Genomic DNA, 20459 nt, shown 5'->3' with positions numbered 1-20459 from the left:
TCATAGATGTAATGACTGACTGATCTTCACTGGTGATATTAAGTGACATAGCATTTGTAGTTTCACACTCAAGTGCATGTACATTGCTTACCATGGGCAATGGTCGTTCTCTGTTTCCGTCTTTGTCATAACTGTAATCATGAAGACATGTGGGATGTCGTGAATTTGCATACATCACACGTGTGTCGCATTTACGACATTCCTTTGCACAGTGGCCTGGTTTTAAACACCCATAACAGAGTTTGTTATCTTTCACATAGGCCCTTCTGTCCTTTAAAGACCTCTCCATGAATTTCAGGCACTTATGAAGCTGATGTTTGTCATCTTCACACAACATGCACTGTGCTTTTAACTGTTCTTTAACTGCTGTTTGTCTGTCATTGTTTACAATTGTTTCAGTCTTAAAGACAATTGCTTTGTTTCCTTTGATTTCCTTTGAGATCCTTCTGTCTTGAGGTAACTCACGAGAATGAAGAGCATGCAATGAAGTGATGGGATTACACATGATTTCTGCTTCTGCTGACATGAAATTGACAAAGTCATGAAAGCTTGGAAACTCCTTTCCATTCATGAGGGCTGTAGTGACCTGACGGTTCCATCTGGAAGCTGCCCAATCTGGAAGTTTCTGTATGAGCTTTTGGTTCTCTTCACAATCGTTTAATATTTCCAGACCTTTAACATGAGGTATGGCTTGCAAACAGGCATTAAGGAAGTCTGCAAATGTTCTCAGACTTTCTGCATCTTTGGATTGTATTTTCGGCCACTTGGAAAGTTTATCCCGAAACGCTCTTTGAATGACAAAGGGTTGGCCGTATCTTTGGTTTAGTTTGTCCCAAGCATCTTTATAGGCTTCTTCGTCGTTTCGAAAAAAGGTGCCCTCAAGATATTTGTGTGCTGAGCCACTCACATACTTTTTTAAATAATAGAGTTTATCAGCTGCTGGGATGCCCTTTCTATCTATTAATGACATAAATGACGCTTTCCAGTTTACAAACTGAATTGGGTCTCCGCTGAACACTGCGGGTTCAGGTATGGGTAACCTGTTAATGGCTATACTGTCCTGAACTGCTTGAGCAAGATGAGTTACTTCACTGAGAGGTGTTGACTGTACAACATTGCTTTGCTGATGTAACATTTTGTTTCTCTGCTCTTCTTGTTTATTCTGTGTTGACTCACTTCTTGTCTCTTGTTTTATTTCTTCATCATAGGATTTTACTCTGGCACGAGCAACTTCAATATCCTTTTCCACCTGCAGCCGTTCTAGCTCAAACTTTTGAGTTTCTAACTCTCTTCTGAGTTGCTCTTCTAAGGTTCTTATTCTCTCCTTTTGTTGTCTTTCCGTTTCCATCATCTTGTATTCAACCTCTTTTGCAGCCAGCTCTGCTGCAGCATCTGCACGTTTGCTTGCAGAACAAGAAGATCCAGAGTGCATGCTGACACTCATTTTTGAAGCAGTTGAACCATATATAGACCGAGCATAACTATGTGCTTTTAGTTCACTTAGACGAACTTTTTCTCTCTGCATCAAACTCGCCATCTACAGTTGTCATTCTGTCATACACAAATTTGATGATATCATTGGTCACAGCTTCACATGCATCAATTTTACGTCTTAAATCAGCAGCAGGTGTAACATATTGTCTTATGTCACTGAAAAGTTTCAGAATACAGTTCCTTTTATCCTCAAGAGAGTCAGCAATTTCAGCCAGTTGCTTATCAGTTATGTCTGTTTTTAAGGTCTGTCTTGCTTTACGGGCATCTAACTTCCATTGCTCATACAAAGTTATTAACCTTTTTTCTTTCTTACAGCATTCATCTTTCTGATAAGCAAGCATTTTCTCCGTAGGCATACAAGTACGTTCGGAACGTCGAGGGAGTTCTGCACTGTCTTGTACATGACACTGTTCTACAGCAATTTTATCTTTATCCGCACCATTTAGATCCCTTTCCTTTTCTGTCTCTGTCTGAAGCAGGCTTCCATTTATTTGTTCTTCTGTTTCAATTTCCATACTTAACTTGCCGACTACAGCACAGAGTCGCAGCTCCGTAGACCATCACGCTGATTCTGACGTACTGTCATCCATTTTCCTTTAGTCCCGTTGAATCCGTCTGTCAGCACGTGCGGCGAGGATCTGAACCAGCGAAGGTAAAGCTCTTACTGTAGCGGACCCCGTCCGAATGATGGCCGAAACTTTTACTGATGTTTCCAGACTTTTATTTCTGTTCCTTTCGTCTTCAGAAATCACCGTAAGAGCTGAACAAAGTGATACAAAACGTATATCAACATTACCTGACATATTCAGCGATGCTGACAAAAACACTTGTATTAAATCAACAGCGTATAAAAAACACAAACCTTATGCCTTTTCGGGGGGTTGCTAAATAAACTTGTTACATCTCTTTCGTGAACGAGTTTTAAGCCGTAATGAAGCGTTCACTCTCCCATTCCCTTCTCTCTTTAGCGCCGTGCGTTGTGAAAAGCTGATTTTGTTTCAAAATAAAAGTCCCCATAAACAACGAAAATAATTTGGTCATTAAACATTAAATATTACAAAGGCAACACCAAACAAAATAAATTAAAATTAACTCTTATTAAAGCCTGTTACACTAACCTCCACCGCCATGCGCTCTCTCAGCTCTTGCTGTAGTCGACTCTGCCTGTCCTCCAGCTCCAGTTCACGTGCGCTGAAGACAAATCGCACAGATGAGCACACAGCAAACAACGGGAAGAAGAACACTTACGTAACACCTGATGCAATCACACAATGACTATTAAACCGTTGATACTCACAATATCATGAGCTCGGATTCATAGCGCACGAGAGCATTCTTCTCCTGCACCAGCTTAAACCACTGATGCATTAAACTAGGGTCATCTTTCTTTCCCATTCCTGTGAGAGACAGAAGAGGAGGATGGGACACTGTGTGGACTGTAAGCAGGGTCCAAGTGAACACTTGCAGTGCTAAAATTCAAATAAAAACTGGCTTTGGCTTTTGCCCCTCAATATAACATGGTTAAACTATAAGAATGATAGCTTGAAATGTGAAATTAAAATATAATATAAAATATAAGCATGTGAAATATATATATATATATATATATATATATATATATATATATATATATATATATATATATATATATATATATATACACACACACACACACACACACTTCAAAAAGTGATCTTTGGACCCTGCTTATGAACTGCACTACTGTTCAAAGGTTTGGGGTCATTAAGACCTTTTAATGTTTTTGAACCTCTTAAATCTGTGCGTGCATTTATATAATGAATAAATACATAAAAATGTGAAACATGCTTAAAGTTAAAAAAAGTTTTCTATTTTAATACATTTTAAAATGTAATGTATTCCCATTTTTAGTGTCATGCTTCTTCAGAAATCATTCTAATTTGCTGATTTGGTGCTCAAGAAACATTTATTATGTTGAAAACGGCTGTGCTACTTCATATTTTTATGGAAACTGTGGAAGATTTTTTCATTTTTTGACCTTTTGCGTCTGTACTGTTGCTTAAGATCAGTCCAATGCATGCCTTGCTGAAAAAAATCTTACTGACACCAAACTTTTGAAAAGTAGTGTATATAAATTGATCAAAACGTGCAAGCAGACAAAAACAAACAGCACACGTACACGCGGTGTCAGTTCCCAAATAAGACAGGATATGACATTTTAGATGTACTGACAGCCAATAACCTGCCATGCCCATGCAGCTTCATTGTGAAAGGTTACAGAACAAAATTAGAGATTACAAGAGAGACTAACGTACTTAGCTGGTGAAGTGGAGGCTCTTGCACTACATAAAGAAAAAAGACTGTACAGACATAAACTGAATGATCGTGCTCTGTCCCTTTAGCTTTGGCTGCGTACAGCAGGGCAGGGGAAGGAAGAGAAGAGAGGAGAGAAAAGTAAAAGGCTTTAGAATGTAGTGCTATTACACAACCCGCACTAGAGGTGTGAGACTGGGGAGGTGTTACCTTCTGAGGAACAGCAAGGACAGAGATAGACAGGTCTTCTACGAGGGGAACCTAGAAAGGGCTCGACTAAGACCGCAGAGACAGGCAGGAAAAAAAAAGAGGCAGAGGGAGAGGAAGGATTCAGGAATGCAACCAAGCAAGGATGGGAATAATGGAGGAACGTGAGGTGTGAAGCTGAAATGGGTCTCAGAAAGTAGGCCACCGGTTAGCCCAAAGTAAAAGCGGAAATAGCTGATTAAAAAAACCCCACCATCTTTCCCGACAAAAAATTGATTTGTATTTCCACCAGCTGTTGAAACTTCATCTCATACAGTCATAGCCAGCAGATGAAGCAAACTAACTAATGCGAGCACTAGGGTCCAGATTTAATTCAAACTCAAAACTAACCACAAGCAGACAGGACAGGGTCCACGGCACGATAAAGCCAGAAAGCCTGTTTTCACGCCACTAAAATGCCTGTTTAATCTGCATTAACACACCATGAAGCTGTAAGGCGGTAAACGTGTTTGTTAGTGTCATTAAGTCAAATGTGTCGTACATACCACCCAGATGTACGTCCAAAAGGTTTGATGTACTAGAGTCTTCCCAGAAGTCTATATCATAAGGAAGGACACATCAAGAGGATTCTGACCATTAGAATTCAATGAGAACTGAATACGCTGCACTGCTCCGTCACTGTTTTATCTAAATATGCGAATGCAGTGAATGTAGCATTAAAATGAAAGGAAATGTGTTGTTGACAAATGCAAGACTTTGAAAACAAATATACTGTATGAGAGGTGACAATATACAACAATGAGGGATAATGATATTTCATAGGACATCATATGTATTGCAAGAACGGCTGAAACATTAAGTAAATGAATAAATTAACAAAATAAAAACATTTGTAAAGTTTAAGGTTAAAACGCAAAATACACTTATATGCAAGGTACATTTTATAAAAATAAGCCACCTTCTGTTAAAAAAAATATGTTAAACTGGTTTGCAGCCCTTTGGACTGGTTTTAAAATGGTTTTGGGCTTTTCATAACTGGTCAGGCTGGAAGACCAGCTAGATTAGCTGGGCCATGATGGTTTTGAACCATCTAAGACCATTTGAAACCAGCTAAAACTACCAAACCAGATTAGGCTAGTTTAATCTTTTTTAGCACGGTTAATTTCTCAATCAACGTTTTAGTATTATTCAGATGATTATACTTATTTGATTATTTAAAGCAAAATTACATATTTAATATTATTTTCTTTATTTTTCTTTAATATTTTTACTGATGAGACTGACTAAGATCAGGATTATTGCATTAAACAACGTACACAAGTAATATTAAAGTTGTAAAGTTATATTGTAATATAATAAAATAATATAATGTTTAAAATATATTGTGTGATTAGAGCTGTCAAAACATTAATCACAATTAATCACATTCAATACAAAAGTTTTTGTTTCCATAATATACTGTATGTGCAGTATGTGTACTGTGGTTGTTTATTGTGTGTAGATACACACACATTCTGTATATATTTTGGAAATATGTACAAACCGGATTCCAAAAAAGTTGGGACACTATACAAATCGTGAATAAAAACTGAATGCAATGATGTGTAGGTGCCAACTTCTAATATTTTATTTAGAATAGAACATAACTCACGGAACAAAAGTTTAAACTGAGAAAATGTACCATTTTAAGGGAAAAATATGTTGATTCAGAATTTCATGGTGTCAACAAATCCCAAAAAAGTTGGGACAAGGACATTTTCACCGCTGTGTGGCATCTCCCTTCTTTTACAACACTCAACAGACGTCTGGGGACAGAGGAGACCAGTTTCTCAAGTTTAGAAATAGGAATGCTCTCCCATTCTTGTCTAATACAGGCCTCTAACTGTTCAATCGTCTTGGGCCTTCTTTGTCGCACCTTCCTCTTTATGATTTACCAAATGTTCTCTATAGGTGAAAGATCTGGACTGCAGACTGGCCATTTCAGTACCCGATCCTCCTCCTCCTACGCAGCCATGATGCTGTGATTGATGCAGAATGTGGTCTGGCATTATCTTGTTGAAAAATGCAGGGTCTTCCCTGAAAAAGATGACGCCTGGATGGGAGCATATGTTGTTCTAGAACCTGAATATATTTTTCTGCATTGATGGTGCCTTTCCAGACATGCAAGCTGCCCATGCCACACGCACTCATGCAACCCCATACCATCAGAGATGCAGGCTTCTGAACCGAGTGTTGATAACAACTTGGGTTGTCCTTGTCCTCTTTGGTCCGGATGACATGGCGTCCCAGATTTCCAAAAAGAACTTCAATCGTGACTCGTCTGACCACAGAACAGTCTTCCATTTCGCCACACTCCATTTTAAATGATCCCTGGCCCAGTGTAAACGCCTGAGCTTGTGGATCTTGCTTAGAAATGGCTTCTTCTTTGCACTGTAGAGTTTCAGCTGGCAACGGCGGATGGCACGGTGGATTGTGTTCACTGACAATGGTTTCTGGAAGTATTCCTGAGCCCATTCTGTGATTTCCTTTACAGTAGTATTCCTGTTTGTGGTGCAGTGTCGTTTAAGGGCCCGGAGATCACGGGCATCCAGTATGGTTTTACGGCCCTCGACCCTTTCTCACAGAGATTGTTCCAGATTCTCTGAATCTTTGGATGATGTTATGCACAGTTGATGATGATAGATGCAAAGTCTTTGCAATTTTTCGCTGGGTAACACCTTTCTGATATTGCTCCACTATCTTTCTGCGCAACATTGTGGGAATTGGTGATCCTCTACCCATCTTGGCTTCTGAGAGACACTGCTCTTTTTATACCCAATCATGTTGCCAATTGACCTAATTAGTGTTAATTGGTCTTCCAGCTCCTCGTTATGCTTAAATTTACTTTTTCCAGCCTCTTATTGCTACTTGTCCCAACTTTTTGGGATTTGTTGACACCATGAAATTCTGAATCAATATATTTTTCCCTTAAAATGGTACATTTTCTCAGTTTAAACTTTTGTTTCGTGATTTATGTTCTATTCTGAATAAAATATTAGAAGTTGGCACCTACACATCATTGCATTCAGTTTTTATTCACGATTTGTATAGTGTCCCAACTTTTTGGAATCCGGTTTGTATATACACGTTTTTGTATTTACACAATGCAGTTCTGAATCTTACAAATCAATTAGCAATTTAAAAGTTTCTATAAAACTCTGATTCATGAGGCTCATCCACCACAAGATGGTGAGAAGAGATCGACAGATACCTGCTTCGCCTCTGAGTGCTTTCTCCACAGCTACACCCTTCTCCTCCAGCTGCCTCTGCTTGACCTCCACCTGCTCCAACTGACGCTGGATTATCTGAGATGACAGGCACACATATAAATACAAATTCTTTAAGAGACACATAAACAAGCATGCTTGAAAACACGTCACGCACACACACCTGTGCCCTGTGCAGCCTCCGGAGCTCCTCCTGCTTGGCCTGTCTCCGTGCTGCTCTCTGCACCCTGCGTGTTAGCTTGGCGTTGAGTTCCTCCTCCGTTTCCGCTCTCTGAAACAGCGTGGTACAGAAACTTATGCTGGAAGGGTCCGGGAACACCACCCAAACACCTACCACCTCTGATGGACATGACGACTCTGGGGTGGCTGCCTTGGTCGGCATCTCTGGCAAAACGCTATGTTTCTATCGAGAAACAAGATGTTGAGTGTTGCTGCTTTAGCCAATGGGTTTAAAGATCAAAGGGGCTCAACACATGTGAAATAAAAAGATGCTACCTTAACCGCATACGCTCTCTTGAATGCCAATGCATGAGGCACATAAAGCGACTCGGGAGAGAAAAGGCAGAAACTGAATTAATTTATATTCTGTATACTCTGTATTTTGATGTAACCACAGCACAAACACACGTCTATGTGCTATTAACCACACCCTACGTTCAGCTTCCACAATCTAAAATCTGGAAAACAATTTATTGTCATTGATACCTCATCCCCTTCATGGACCTCCTCATATATTGTTTCTTTCAGAAGGTCTGACTTGATATCTGACAGTTCTTCCCACAGCTAAAAGAACAGCCAGGAAAAAGGCATTAAATACCTCCAACGTTTAATAATAAAACTCACAAAGCATTAAATAACTCCAATAACTCCACACTCAGATATAAATGAGTCATGTATAAGCGCCAAGCAATGAGCCTTATTGCTGTATACAGAAAGACTGACAATATTTGAAGACTGAAGAGGATCGTGCGGAAACGTAAAGGGCAAAAATCTATACAAAAAGAAGATGAGTGGAAAAGTTAAAACTGGCAAAGTTTCATTGGAACAAAGCTACAAAAATGAATCACTCTGAAGTCCTTGGACATCTGATACAAAGCATATCATGTGAAAAGGCTTGTTACATAAAGGTCTAGTTCACCTAAAAATTAAAATTGAGTCATTAATTACACATCCTTGTGTCATTCCAAACCCGTAAGACCTTCGATCATCTCTGTAACACAAATTAAGACCTTTTTGTTGAAATCTGAGAGTTTACTGACCCTGCATAGATAGCAATGCAGCTGCAACATTCAAGGCTTAGAAAGGTAGTAGACATCATTAAAGAAGTCTCATGATGCACTTGAACCCAGTTCTCGGATTTCATCAAAAATATCTTAATTAATGTTCTGAAGATGGTCTTAAAAGTTAGGATTAACATAAGTGTGAGTATTTAAGGAATTTATTTTATTTTGGGGTTAACTACACAGACAAATATTCATAGATGCCTCATTAGTGACTGTTTCTATGGGCCTCAATATGTACGCTGTCCACTATATTGTAGCAGTCTTGATTTGACATCATTCACTATAGTAATCAATGACTATTCGAAAGATGCTACAGTCCTGCACAGAATGGCTCAACGGTGCTGTGTGAACCTACAGCATTGTGAATGACGTCAAGTTCACCATTCCAACATGGCAACCACATTTACATGCCTGGAGTCTATGGCTAACTATCCCTTTAAAGGCATAACAGCAAAAAGTCCCCATTTAATTCTAAAGCCAGCGGAATTAAGTCTATTGTCAACAATGTGGCAAACACAGCTCACACTGAAGTCATTTTCAAACCATGCTGCTAAATTTACAGTTGCATGGATTCCTATTGGAGTGGTTGCCCTGGAAAATATGCAGAGTAACATTAACATCTGCATTCTAGAGGTGTGAGACTGGGGAGGTCTCACACCTCTAGGATCAGAGAGAGGGGAGAGAGGACTTTGACATTACCTGAGCTCTGAGAGGACATCTATCTAGAAGAGCATGGCAGGACAAGTCTGTGTCTTCAGAGAAACTGGGATTTTTCCGGAAGCACAGGTCTAGAGTGTGAAAACACCATTAAAGTTATGTTCATGAGGAACAGGTTATTTATAGATCCATCCATCCATCTCACCTGATGTTCTGTTGATTCCTGACACTTTCCGCTTGCTCTCTGTGTTAGTTGCAGCAGGTAGAGTTTCCGCCACCATCACAGACTCTTTCCTCTTTTTGTCCTTCTTATACACCGAAAAAACAGTCTTCCAGAGGGATTTGTGCTTTCCTGGCTCCCGCTGGGCCTCAGCTCCTGCGTTCATGCTCTTCCTGCTTTTACGGGGTGAGAACAGGGAGTTGCTTTTTCTCCTTCTCCTCCATGCCGTTGTCTGCCCCCCACAGTTTCATTTCTGACCTTCGAAGCCGGACTTCAGGTCCTCCTGCCAGCAGCGGAGCAACCAACCGGTCAGGAAGCGTCCGCCTGTATTCCAGCCTACGGTTGTCCGTCTGGCCTTCGGGCTCTGTGACACCAGATCTTTCCGGCAGTCTGGATGCCCCTTCGGCCTCGTTTCCGCACAGGATCTCAATTTCATCCGGAGGAAGACTATGAGCTTGATTGAGCTCAGGTTTAAAACAGTCTCGCTGTGGAACAGGAGTAGGGCAGGTCGATGAGAAGACCATAACCTCTCGGTCCAGTATGGGTTCAGAATGGTGAAGGGCACGACATTGCTTGCCGACAAGAGGGGAATTAGACGGGCTGTACGGAGGAGTAGGAAGACCTGCGTCTGAGTTTAAAACGTTTTCATTTCCAAATGAGGTGGAGTTGAGGTCCAAATCCAACTTGTCACCCATCACGCAACCTTCTACTGTGATGCTCAGTCTGTGGATTACAGAACAGCGGCCTATTGTGTCTTCTAAAGCGACACCTGTATCGCCATCCATAGTGTGAGATGGTTCAGGCGGGGACGTGCTTTGAGATGGAGTTTGTGTGCTGGAGTCACAGTTTCTTGCCGTTTGGTTGGTAAAACTAGTATTGCAGGACGGTATGTAGGCGACTGAGGTGTAGAAGCTCTCTTTAACATTAGATGTTTGGGTTGCTGTATGCTTGGGGTCACATTCTCTAGACAGAGGTTCCAGGCCTAAACTCTTCCTGATCTCAGCACTCTTCAGCCAGAACTCCTCTACAACCTCTGACCTCTTGATTGGTGGACTCTCTAGATTTGACGACAGCTCAGGTGTGGGATTTGATTCTGGCGGTTTCAAGGATGGTCGGGGCTCTGTAGATGACTGTTGCAATGAAACGGACTCTTCTTCTGCCTGTTGGTCACATGGTTTGGAGTCTCTCACTGAGCTGGTGTCTATATCTGTGTTGTCACTGTATTCTTCATAAGACTCTAGTTTTTAAAAGCATAAAAGGATAAGGAAAGAAAATTATTGGAATAAGAAAGAATTCTAGAGACGTTATAGAATCGACTTAATAAAATAGTTTTGTGGGAAAGCGGTGCAGCCGTTCAGTTGCTCTTAAACAAGCAATGACATGAAGCATCCTGAAAAAGATAAAACTGTAAAGATTCAATTTTGGTAACTGTATCAACTATAGAACAATTTTTTTTTGTTTTGGAGGATTTTCACTTTTAAAAAACTATATTCAGGAACTAGGAATTCTCAACAATTCACAGCACAATTAATGTAAAGTAAAACAAGCTAAATATTATTATATATATACACCTATAAAGTGGGCTAGCTTCTTTTTTATACTTCATGAACAGCAAATGTGATTAAAAGTATGTGCTAACCAGGCATAGTCACAGTTTGCCTTTTTTTATTATTTCTGATGTGACAAACCTTAGTGAACTCTTAGTGAATCTTACACTATGTAGTGTTGTGATTAGTAACAAGTGTTTACATTGTGCATCATTATTGCTTTCATTGTGAGCAAATAAACTGCTGTGTGAAAACTTATCATGTCATACCTGGTTAGGACATTGTTTAAGTTAGTGACTTAAAATCTGCAAAATATACAAAACAGGCAAACTAAAACAACTGCAAAGTATTTCCATAGCATAACCCAAAATTATAAAAAGCCAATTGCAAAATATACATACATTTAAAACACACTATTTATCATGCACAGCCTGCGAACGAAATAATCTGCAAAAACATCTTTTAATTTAAAATAATGCAAATGAGGTTAATTAAGGCCATCAACAGTCAGGGGCGGTGCTACCTTTAACAAACCCAGCCTCCTCTTCCTCAAGCCACACCCCTGAGAGCTGTTCCTCTCCCAAGGGCAGTACTCACCCTCTACACATACACATCAACACACCCCAAAACAGACACACATTCAATGGAGAATGCACAACAACAAACATACAAACAAGCATGGCAACATCCACCTCGTATACAATTACACACACAAACATATTGTGGAAATATGAAACAAAAAACAGATATTGAGAGACATTAAATCAAACAATACCTTATCATAAGATGATTTTTTTTAAATAAACAAACTACAAAGTCAGACAAGATAAACTTTATCCATGTTATAAGAGCCCTTTCTAAAGAAAATGAGCAAAAACACCCACCATCACTAGACTCTCCCTTGTCTTGTTCTTCTTCTGAAACTTCTCCTTCTTCCTCCTCCTCCTCCTCATCATCCTCCCCCTCCTCTCCTTGTTTTTCGTGGTTCTCATCTCCCTCTTCCTCCTTTAGCTCCTCCCCCAGATCTAACTCACTCTCTCCATTGGTCCTGATGTTCGGCCCCTCCTCCTTCTTCCAGGCAAGCTCCTCCTCCTCTAGGTCTGACTCAGAGCTACTTAAAGCCAAAAAAGAGACAGATTTATCCAAGGAAAACATGCCAGTAAACATTAGTAACATAAGAGGAGCATGTTTTATACCTGGACTGCTCCTCTGTGTTTTTCTCCTGTAGGCTAGCACTGAGGTTGTGCTGTGCAAGCGTCTCCTCTGGAACCTCTTGCAGTGGGCTGTCCTGTTGTTTTGGGCAGGGTTTGTAGTTCTCCAGCTCAATGCGTTCTGGTGTACCACACAGTCTCTTGGCCAGGCTGGATACAATGTCTGGGTGGGTGCTGGAGGACCAAGAGTCTGGTGGGGTCGCTGTGCCCACTGATCCTAAAGAGGACAAAGACGTAGAAGCCGAGGATGGAGCAGGGGGAGCCTTGAGAGACAGAAACACAGACAAGTCATGTAAACAAGGCCATAAATAAATGCATAAACAAATAAGCTTGCACTTTATTTTAAAGGTATCATTTTTAAAGTATAATTATACATTTGAGTACTGAGTAATATTACTTAACTACTTGTGCTTACTATATGATTAAGGATAGGATTTGACTTAGTTTGCTTGTTACTTGCATGTAACTATGGATAATTAATTGTCATTATTAGTATATGTACATTAGTACATGTAGCATGTGCAATAAAAACACCTTAATATAACATGTTACCACAAGTAAAATAAATAAAAGTAAATAAAAACTTTTTGAACTGATTTACATGTATATATTTATATTCCTATTATTTATATAAATATACGTAATATATAAACAGATTTTTAAAATATATACATGCATGTTTGTGTATTTATATACGCATAATAAATATACTCAGTACTCACACACGTATTATGTAAACAAAAATATATTTTGGATGTGATTAATTATGATTAATTGTTTGACATCACTAAATAAATAAATATATAAAAAAAATCACGGCGAAGGTTATACTATTTAAAAAAAATCCTGTTTTACATAAATGTATTCACAAATTTGTCATTATAATGATAAAATATAAACATCTCTATTTTATATATATCTAAAATCGGGCACATATGATCTGATGAGGTTACCTGAGTAGGTCGAGGGGCCACAGGAAGGGCCGGTCTCTTTCTCTGAGCCACGCTGGTCATTCTGTAGCTGAAGTGGTGCTTACAGTAAAACTTCCCTGTACAAACCAAAAGAAAGAAGACATAAGAGAGCAGGAAAATAAAAAAGTAGCTGATGCAAGGACTAAATGTCTTATTTATACTGTTGCATTAAGTCGATCCGAATGCCGCCTCTTTTTTTAAACTTGAAGTGTATGAATCATGTGATCTATACGACCCTATCAGTTACAACCTTTTGGTGTTTTGATTCCTATTTTTTTTTTAAAATGTTTTAAAAGGGATTTTTCTGAGGGCCTTCAGTTTGTGTGTGTGTGTTTGCCCCACTGTCATTATTGCACAACAATAAAAGCCCTGTCCCAACACACACACATTTCAGACCTTATGACTGTGCGATGGTAACAAAAGAGATGTTTGTGCGGTCGAAAACAGCCGCCTACAGCAACACAAAACAACAGGCCATTTCTCACACGCTGTGTCGCCATCATCTTGTGACTACATCTATTAAAAGCTAAACACCTATTGTTTTGGATTTAAGCATAAAATCTTAAAAACACAAAGCACTGATAATGATCATTTTATTAGTGAAAGTATGAAGTGGTTCATCACACACGCACACACCATGTAGCTGGTCGTAAGCGTAGTTAGAGAGGCGTAATGTGGTGCTGCAGTGATCGCACTGGAAGCAGCTCCTGTGGAAGAACTTTCCCTCTGCGCTCAGCCTTTCCATGACATAAACGCGACGGCTGCAGAAATAACACACATCGCTGCCTCCCATGTTCACAGGAAACTCCTTCTGAGAGCCCTACAGGTGAGAGGTCAAAGGTCAAGAATCAATATAAAGATGCTTAACATGGGCAACTACAACTGCCACGACTAAATCATTTTTGTATTATTATAATTATTATTATTATTATTACTTTAGTACTGCCAAATGATTAGTAATTAATCACATCCAAAATAAAAGTTTTTGTTTACATAATATACGTGTGTATATTTATTATAATATATAAATACACACAAATACAATAAGTATTTAAAAATATATAGTATTGTCTTTAAATGCTTATATTTATATTCATATAATTATATAGAAATATATTAAATATATAAACAGCATATTTTTCTGAAATATATACGTGTGCGTATTTATGTATACATACTAAATATACATTATAATACATAGATTAGATTAAATAATTAGATGTTATTATTATTTAATATATATATAAAATTATTATAATGAAAAGCTTCAAACCAAGACTCAGATTTCATAGAATCAAGTTTGATCTTTGCAATGAATTTTTTTTGATTGCAACACTTTCATGAAAAGACACTTTGGGTGTGATGAGTTTAACCAAGCTGTAAAGCCTTATTAGAGAAAATGGATTAGAGCAGGACTTCACACACTCGCAGTAATTAGTGAATATAGCACTAAACAAAATTCAATGCTGGGTAACGGACCTCATACACACAGTAATACAGGCACTGAAAGGGACGCAAGAAGATTCACAGTATTAGGGAATATTTGTAGCCAGCATTACGTGTGAACTCTTACCAACTCCCTCCTTTGAAGGAGCTTGGGAGCTTGATCCTGCTGACTCTGAATCTGATTGGCTATCTGCTGAGCCAATGAGCTCACTCCGCCAGTATACATCTGAATGTAGCTCTAGAAATCAAAAGATGAGCATGGAAAACAAGCAAAAATACTAAATAAAATGATGCATGCATATTCCTTATCTATGCCTTATCTATATGTCTGTCTGGTTCCTAACGTTTTTCCATTTTAAAATTCCACACTCTTCCAGACTCATACTCATAGACTCTTACATAATGGGTTATGAATACAAAAACATAGCCTTATATAAAACACCCATTGAAAGTTTTATCTGCAAATTAGTTATTTATGTCATATTGACCCATAAATGGTTCATTTTCATTTTGTTTTCAGCTTTATATTTGGTATGTAGTACAGTCATCTGTAAATATTCAAAGTGATTACATACAGAGTCCCTAAAATATATATAAAAATACAATCAGACTTTTACATGCGCACAAGAAACCTTTGTGTGCCTTTTGACATGCCACTGGGAATTTTTGCATGCTTAAGTTTCTTAATGCACAATTTCTAGTTTAATATAAAAGCAAGAGCATAGATGGACATTTTATCCATCCATCCATCCACCCATAAATCAGCATTAACCTGTCAGTCAAAGGCAAAGTCAGTAAGTAGCATACAGGATAAGATAGAGATAATAAATCACTCTGTTTGAGATTCTTCAGTTAAGATCCTTAAATCACATGCCCCATGGCCTCCAGTCACTGATAGGCTGTTGAGCCCTAGGCCAGTTCACACACAGAGCTCCTTCATAACCTCTTCATATAAGGGCAACAGTCCCAGAAAGAAGTTTAAATCTGAACCAGATTAGCCATCTGTGTAGAAAAATTGACACTGCTAGCCTTTTATCTTATAGCACAGATGCATTTTTACCTTCTCGCTTCCAGTCGGCAGAGATTAAACTCTGACCTATTCCTTGTAACGTAAACACATCAGTGTTTGCTTTTTCTTAAAGGGGTAGTTCACCAAAAAATGAACATCCCCATATGGTCGTAAAGTGCTTTGTCTGTACAGCAATACACAAAAAAGCAGTATAAAAATGCCTCGTTCATTTATTCACCTTCAGAACACAACTGAAGATATTTCTGAAGAAACTGAAAACAATGGAACTGACACATTCATGTGATATTGTCATGAACAACATTATAATTTGTTATTTATGTGTTCTTTGTGCACAGGAAGTATTCTCGTAGCTTCATGACATTAAAGTTCAACCACTGTTGTCACATTTTAACAATGTCCTACGAACTAACACCTTGAACGTGGTAGTTCTGTTGCAGGGCCAAATTTCATCCATAATATCTTAACTTGAACAAAGGTCTTAGCTTTTGGAACAACATAAGGGTAAGTAAAATTTATGATTTTAATTTAATTTCAAGTAGGGTTGGTGGAAATCAAAATGTTATTCACTGTAGAGCAAAAATCCCTGGTTTTCTGATATAGCAGTTGCGACTTTCAATAATCTGAATGGCTTTTAATCTAATAAAACACTTTATAAACTCTGCCTGGAGGCTTTGCCAATTCTACTTGCTCCTGTTGAAGTGTGTATGCTAAGCTTGTGTAGCAGGCACTGGATGAATCAGCAGCTTTCCAATTCACTCTATATTAGTACAAAATATTACAAATCTCACGGCAGTGTAACATTTTATCACAACCGAAAACAAATATAAGTGACTATAAGACTAGAGCAATATTTATTTCGATGAGACAATGCATTAAATTGCTTTTCCTGCATAGTTTTTTGAGTAAAGAAAGCAAATTTGAAAAGAGGAAAACTTGTGTTGCAGGGCATGCAAACACCCCTTTCTGCACATACTGTATGAATCACACAAATACTCACACACCTGTCGGCGAGTTGCACTGGCTGAGGCCGATGGCGAGTTTTCCTCGAATTTAGCCAGCAGTAGTGTTGCCATGGACCGAACCTTGCTGTGACCCTCACTGACCTTTGGTCCTGACCCAGGAGGTACTACTGAAGTCTTATTTTCTTTGGTATCATGAGGAACATCATCCTACATCAGGAAAATAACACTGATTAAAAACTACAGTATATATACTACAGTATATATATATATATATATATATATATATATATATATATATATATATATATATATATATATATATATATATATATATATATATATATATACATACTACAGTATATATATATATATATATATATATATATATATATATATATATATGTACTACTAAGTAAGTATTTGTTTACATAATATGTTTGTATGTGTGTACTGTGTACATTTATTATGTATATATATATATAGACACACACATACAGCATGTATTTGGAAAATGTGTGTGTATTTATAATACATAATAAATATACAGTACACATATATATTATATAAACAAATACATTTATTTTGTACGTGATCAACTGTGAATAATCACAGCACTAGCATATATATTTACATTTTCATATTCTTATATTTTATATTATACATGAATACATTTAATATATAAGCCACATAATATATTAATATAAATTAAAATGTATACAATATACACACTACACACACACACACACACACACACACATATATTACACAACCAAAAACGTTTAGTTTTGACGTGATTAATCACAAATAATTGTTTGACAGCACTCATTTATAAATATATATAAATGACATATCACCTCTTCTGACTGGCCAGTCTGACTTGTTCTCCTCCTCTTTCCATTTCCAACACTATCTGCTTCCTTCTCTTTCTTATCCTGATAGAGATTAAAAATAGCACATCTTATGTGGGTAACAGCGGCTAAAAAATGAAGCTGTGTAACAGTGAGAGAGAGTGTGTGTCTGTGTGTGTGTGTGTGTGTGTGAACCTTAGGATTGCGTTTGCGGGACAGACTCTGTCCCAGTTTGCTGAGCAGTGAGATTGGTGACCTGGGGCTGGAGAACTGAACTGTTTTCTCTCCAGAGCTCAGGTTTCCTGTCCGGAGATAAAAAGTTTGTATATGAATAAAGATCAAAGAAGGTAAAATATATCACTTAAATAAAAGTAAAAATGACAGATAATGTCTTATCCTGACCACTAGCCGGCGCTGTGTCTTTGAGGAGCTCGTGAAGCTGACTGAGGTACATGACCATGCAGAGAGAGTCGCTCTCTTCCAGTGCACTCATTTCCTTGCCGGTCATTATAGGACAAATACCAAATTCCAGCTCCGCCATGTCCAGACCCAGCTGACCATTCAACTCCGCCTCACTCTCCTCCAGAGACGCAAAATCACTACAAGAAACAAAGACACTAGTGTCAGAGTCACACGTTCAGAAAACCTCCAATCAGCCCACGCTTTTAGTTACCAACTTTCTTTTTGAAAGAACAAAAGCACTTAAAAACCCTGAAAACCTTGTTAAACTTGAAAAAGTTATTTCCTGGTTTAAGCTTAAGTCCATTAATATAATAGTACCTACAGAGGACTGGAACTGTCATATTAATATGTAAATATTTAATTAATGCTGTTAATAAATATATGTAATTTAATACAATTGAGTAAAATTACAATATAAAATAATATAAACAGATATGTCAATGTTAATAATCAATCATCAAAGTTCAGTGGAAAAAGTAATTTACATTTAATTTATTTATAATGACATTTCACAATGTAGATTTTATTTACTGAAATGTATTTAATAAATAAATAGTGTCAGTAAATAACTATACGTGCCATATATAAACAAATAAATCATGAAATATGTAATTTCTATCTTTCTATTATACACATACACACATACACACACACACACATTTATAATATATTGATGTTTTTAAAAAATATTTATTAATATGACTCAGTTTTATTTTCTTTTTAATTTTTAACTTCTTTTCACATTTCATAATTTTTAAGAATATATATACATTCATCATTTTTATGTATATATGTAATATATTTATAGACTATCAAGAAATAACTAACTAAACCAGTGATAGAATAAATCAATAATAAAAAAATTATAAATAAATAAAGGTTCATGTGAATTAAGACGTCATTAAATATTTAATTTATACATTTAATATGAATTTTTACTTATATTGATTTATTGACAGATTTTCTGATACGCTTGCCTATTGATGCTCTCAGTGAAATATGAATTATTATGGCACTCCGAAATCCGCCATAAATAATCTTTTTTAAAGCAGATACATATTTAAAACAGTCCCATCTGGAAAGTAGGCCAAAAATATTGGTGGCACAGCCATGTCACATCAGTTCAGTCCAATAAAATGCTAGCAATAGCAACTACAGCCAACCTGTGATATAAACTAGGTTACCAGCCCAGATCGCTAACCACTATGCCACAACCCTCATTCATACCCAGAGTAAAGAGCGTGGACTCACATGAGGTCAGGTCTGAATCTGTGTATGAGAGCGCACAAGGCCAGGCCGCTTCTCCAGGACGTTGTGAAGTCTGTCACGCACACGTTCATGTAACCGTGCGTCTGCTCCTGACACCAGCTCAGAAGCTTACTGTATCGAGCCATTGACTCTGCACACACAGACGTCTTGTTAGATGGCGTATGAATGTATGAGTGGAAAATGGCATATGGTTGAAGTAACACACACCCTGCCGTGTGAGCCTTGGGTGTGGAGAGCTGACTGCATCGAGGCTTAAAACCGGACCCTCACCTGTGTCTATGAGATGACACACCTGCACACACATTTTCATCATCACGATCACCATCAGTGATTAGGACTCAATTAGAAATGCACGCTTCTAACCTGAGGAGCGCTGATGAGCTGCATGTTGATGTTGGGGTAACGACTAGCAGGATCCACGCTGTACTGGCTGTAGTTTTTACTGACGTTTTCTGGAGTTGTCTGAGGAAGCAACCGATACACGCTCTCTCTGAGACGGGGAAGAGATGGAAGGGGATATTAGAACAGAATCCTACTTTGTCAAAAGCGATTGTTCATAAATCTTCCTCGACTTCAACCCATTTTAGAGCTGACCTCTCAGCCAGAACCTCTGAAGGGGTGTTGCCCTGACCCCAGCTGCGCACCATCCAGGCTGTGTCCATGGCTGCCAGGAAGCCCCGAGCAATTCCTGTTCCCATTGGCCAGAATGGCTATTAAAAAAAAAGTTGTGTAAATACACTAAGATGCTTACAATAAATCTGATCAAACAAAAATATCACAGCTGTTTTCTGAGTGTTCTAAAAACAATTATATTGTTAATTAGTGTCTTTGTGAACCTTCTAATAAAATTATCTAAACCTTGTTAAAACTGAATTTTAATTTAGATTAAATACATAGTATTTTATTAATAACATAATTGTTTTTTAAACATTTGAAATGTAATCATAAAACTAGTTATATATTATTTAGTGTCAAAATATATGTGTATTCTTTAAAACAAAGAATACCAAGCACTTGATAATTGCTGTATGATATAAGGCAATGTGAAATTAGACATCAAAACATTATAATGTACATTGCTATGTATAAACAAATATGGATATTAATTGTGACACTTCATAAAACAAAATAATATTGATATTCTTAAGACAAAAATAAATGACTATTTTCAAATATAAATTATATTAATGATATAAATGTATTCATGATACATTTATTAATTTATTTTAAATAAACATAAAAATATTGCACATATTTCTTCAATATTCTGTATAAATGCATGTGTATGCATTTA

General features: G+C 37.6%; 1 protein-coding gene across 1 annotated transcript in view; it reads right to left on the bottom strand.

The window, feature by feature from the left end:
* LOC122343293 (protein-methionine sulfoxide oxidase mical3b-like) overlaps nucleotides 1-20459 on the bottom strand; it is a 33821-nt gene that overhangs the window by 5454 nt on the left and 7908 nt on the right. The window contains 21 exon segments of the mRNA XM_043237676.1: nucleotides 2612-2685; nucleotides 2792-2891; nucleotides 4539-4589; nucleotides 7244-7337; nucleotides 7423-7530; nucleotides 9242-9330; nucleotides 9405-9622; nucleotides 9624-10656; nucleotides 11851-12080; nucleotides 12163-12440; nucleotides 13131-13225; nucleotides 13785-13968; nucleotides 14722-14832; nucleotides 16626-16793; nucleotides 17441-17518; nucleotides 17630-17736; nucleotides 17837-18033; nucleotides 19148-19295; nucleotides 19373-19457; nucleotides 19529-19655; nucleotides 19760-19875. Of these exon segments, the coding sequence (XP_043093611.1) occupies nucleotides 2612-2685; nucleotides 2792-2891; nucleotides 4539-4589; nucleotides 7244-7337; nucleotides 7423-7530; nucleotides 9242-9330; nucleotides 9405-9622; nucleotides 9624-10656; nucleotides 11851-12080; nucleotides 12163-12440; nucleotides 13131-13225; nucleotides 13785-13968; nucleotides 14722-14832; nucleotides 16626-16793; nucleotides 17441-17518; nucleotides 17630-17736; nucleotides 17837-18033; nucleotides 19148-19295; nucleotides 19373-19457; nucleotides 19529-19655; nucleotides 19760-19875 (3691 nt within the window).

This window comes from Puntigrus tetrazona, chromosome 4 (genome assembly GCF_018831695.1).
Source record: "Puntigrus tetrazona isolate hp1 chromosome 4, ASM1883169v1, whole genome shotgun sequence".
NCBI classification, from domain to species: domain Eukaryota; kingdom Metazoa; phylum Chordata; class Actinopteri; order Cypriniformes; family Cyprinidae; genus Puntigrus; species Puntigrus tetrazona.
This window is presented reverse-complemented; position numbering and strand designations above follow the sequence as displayed.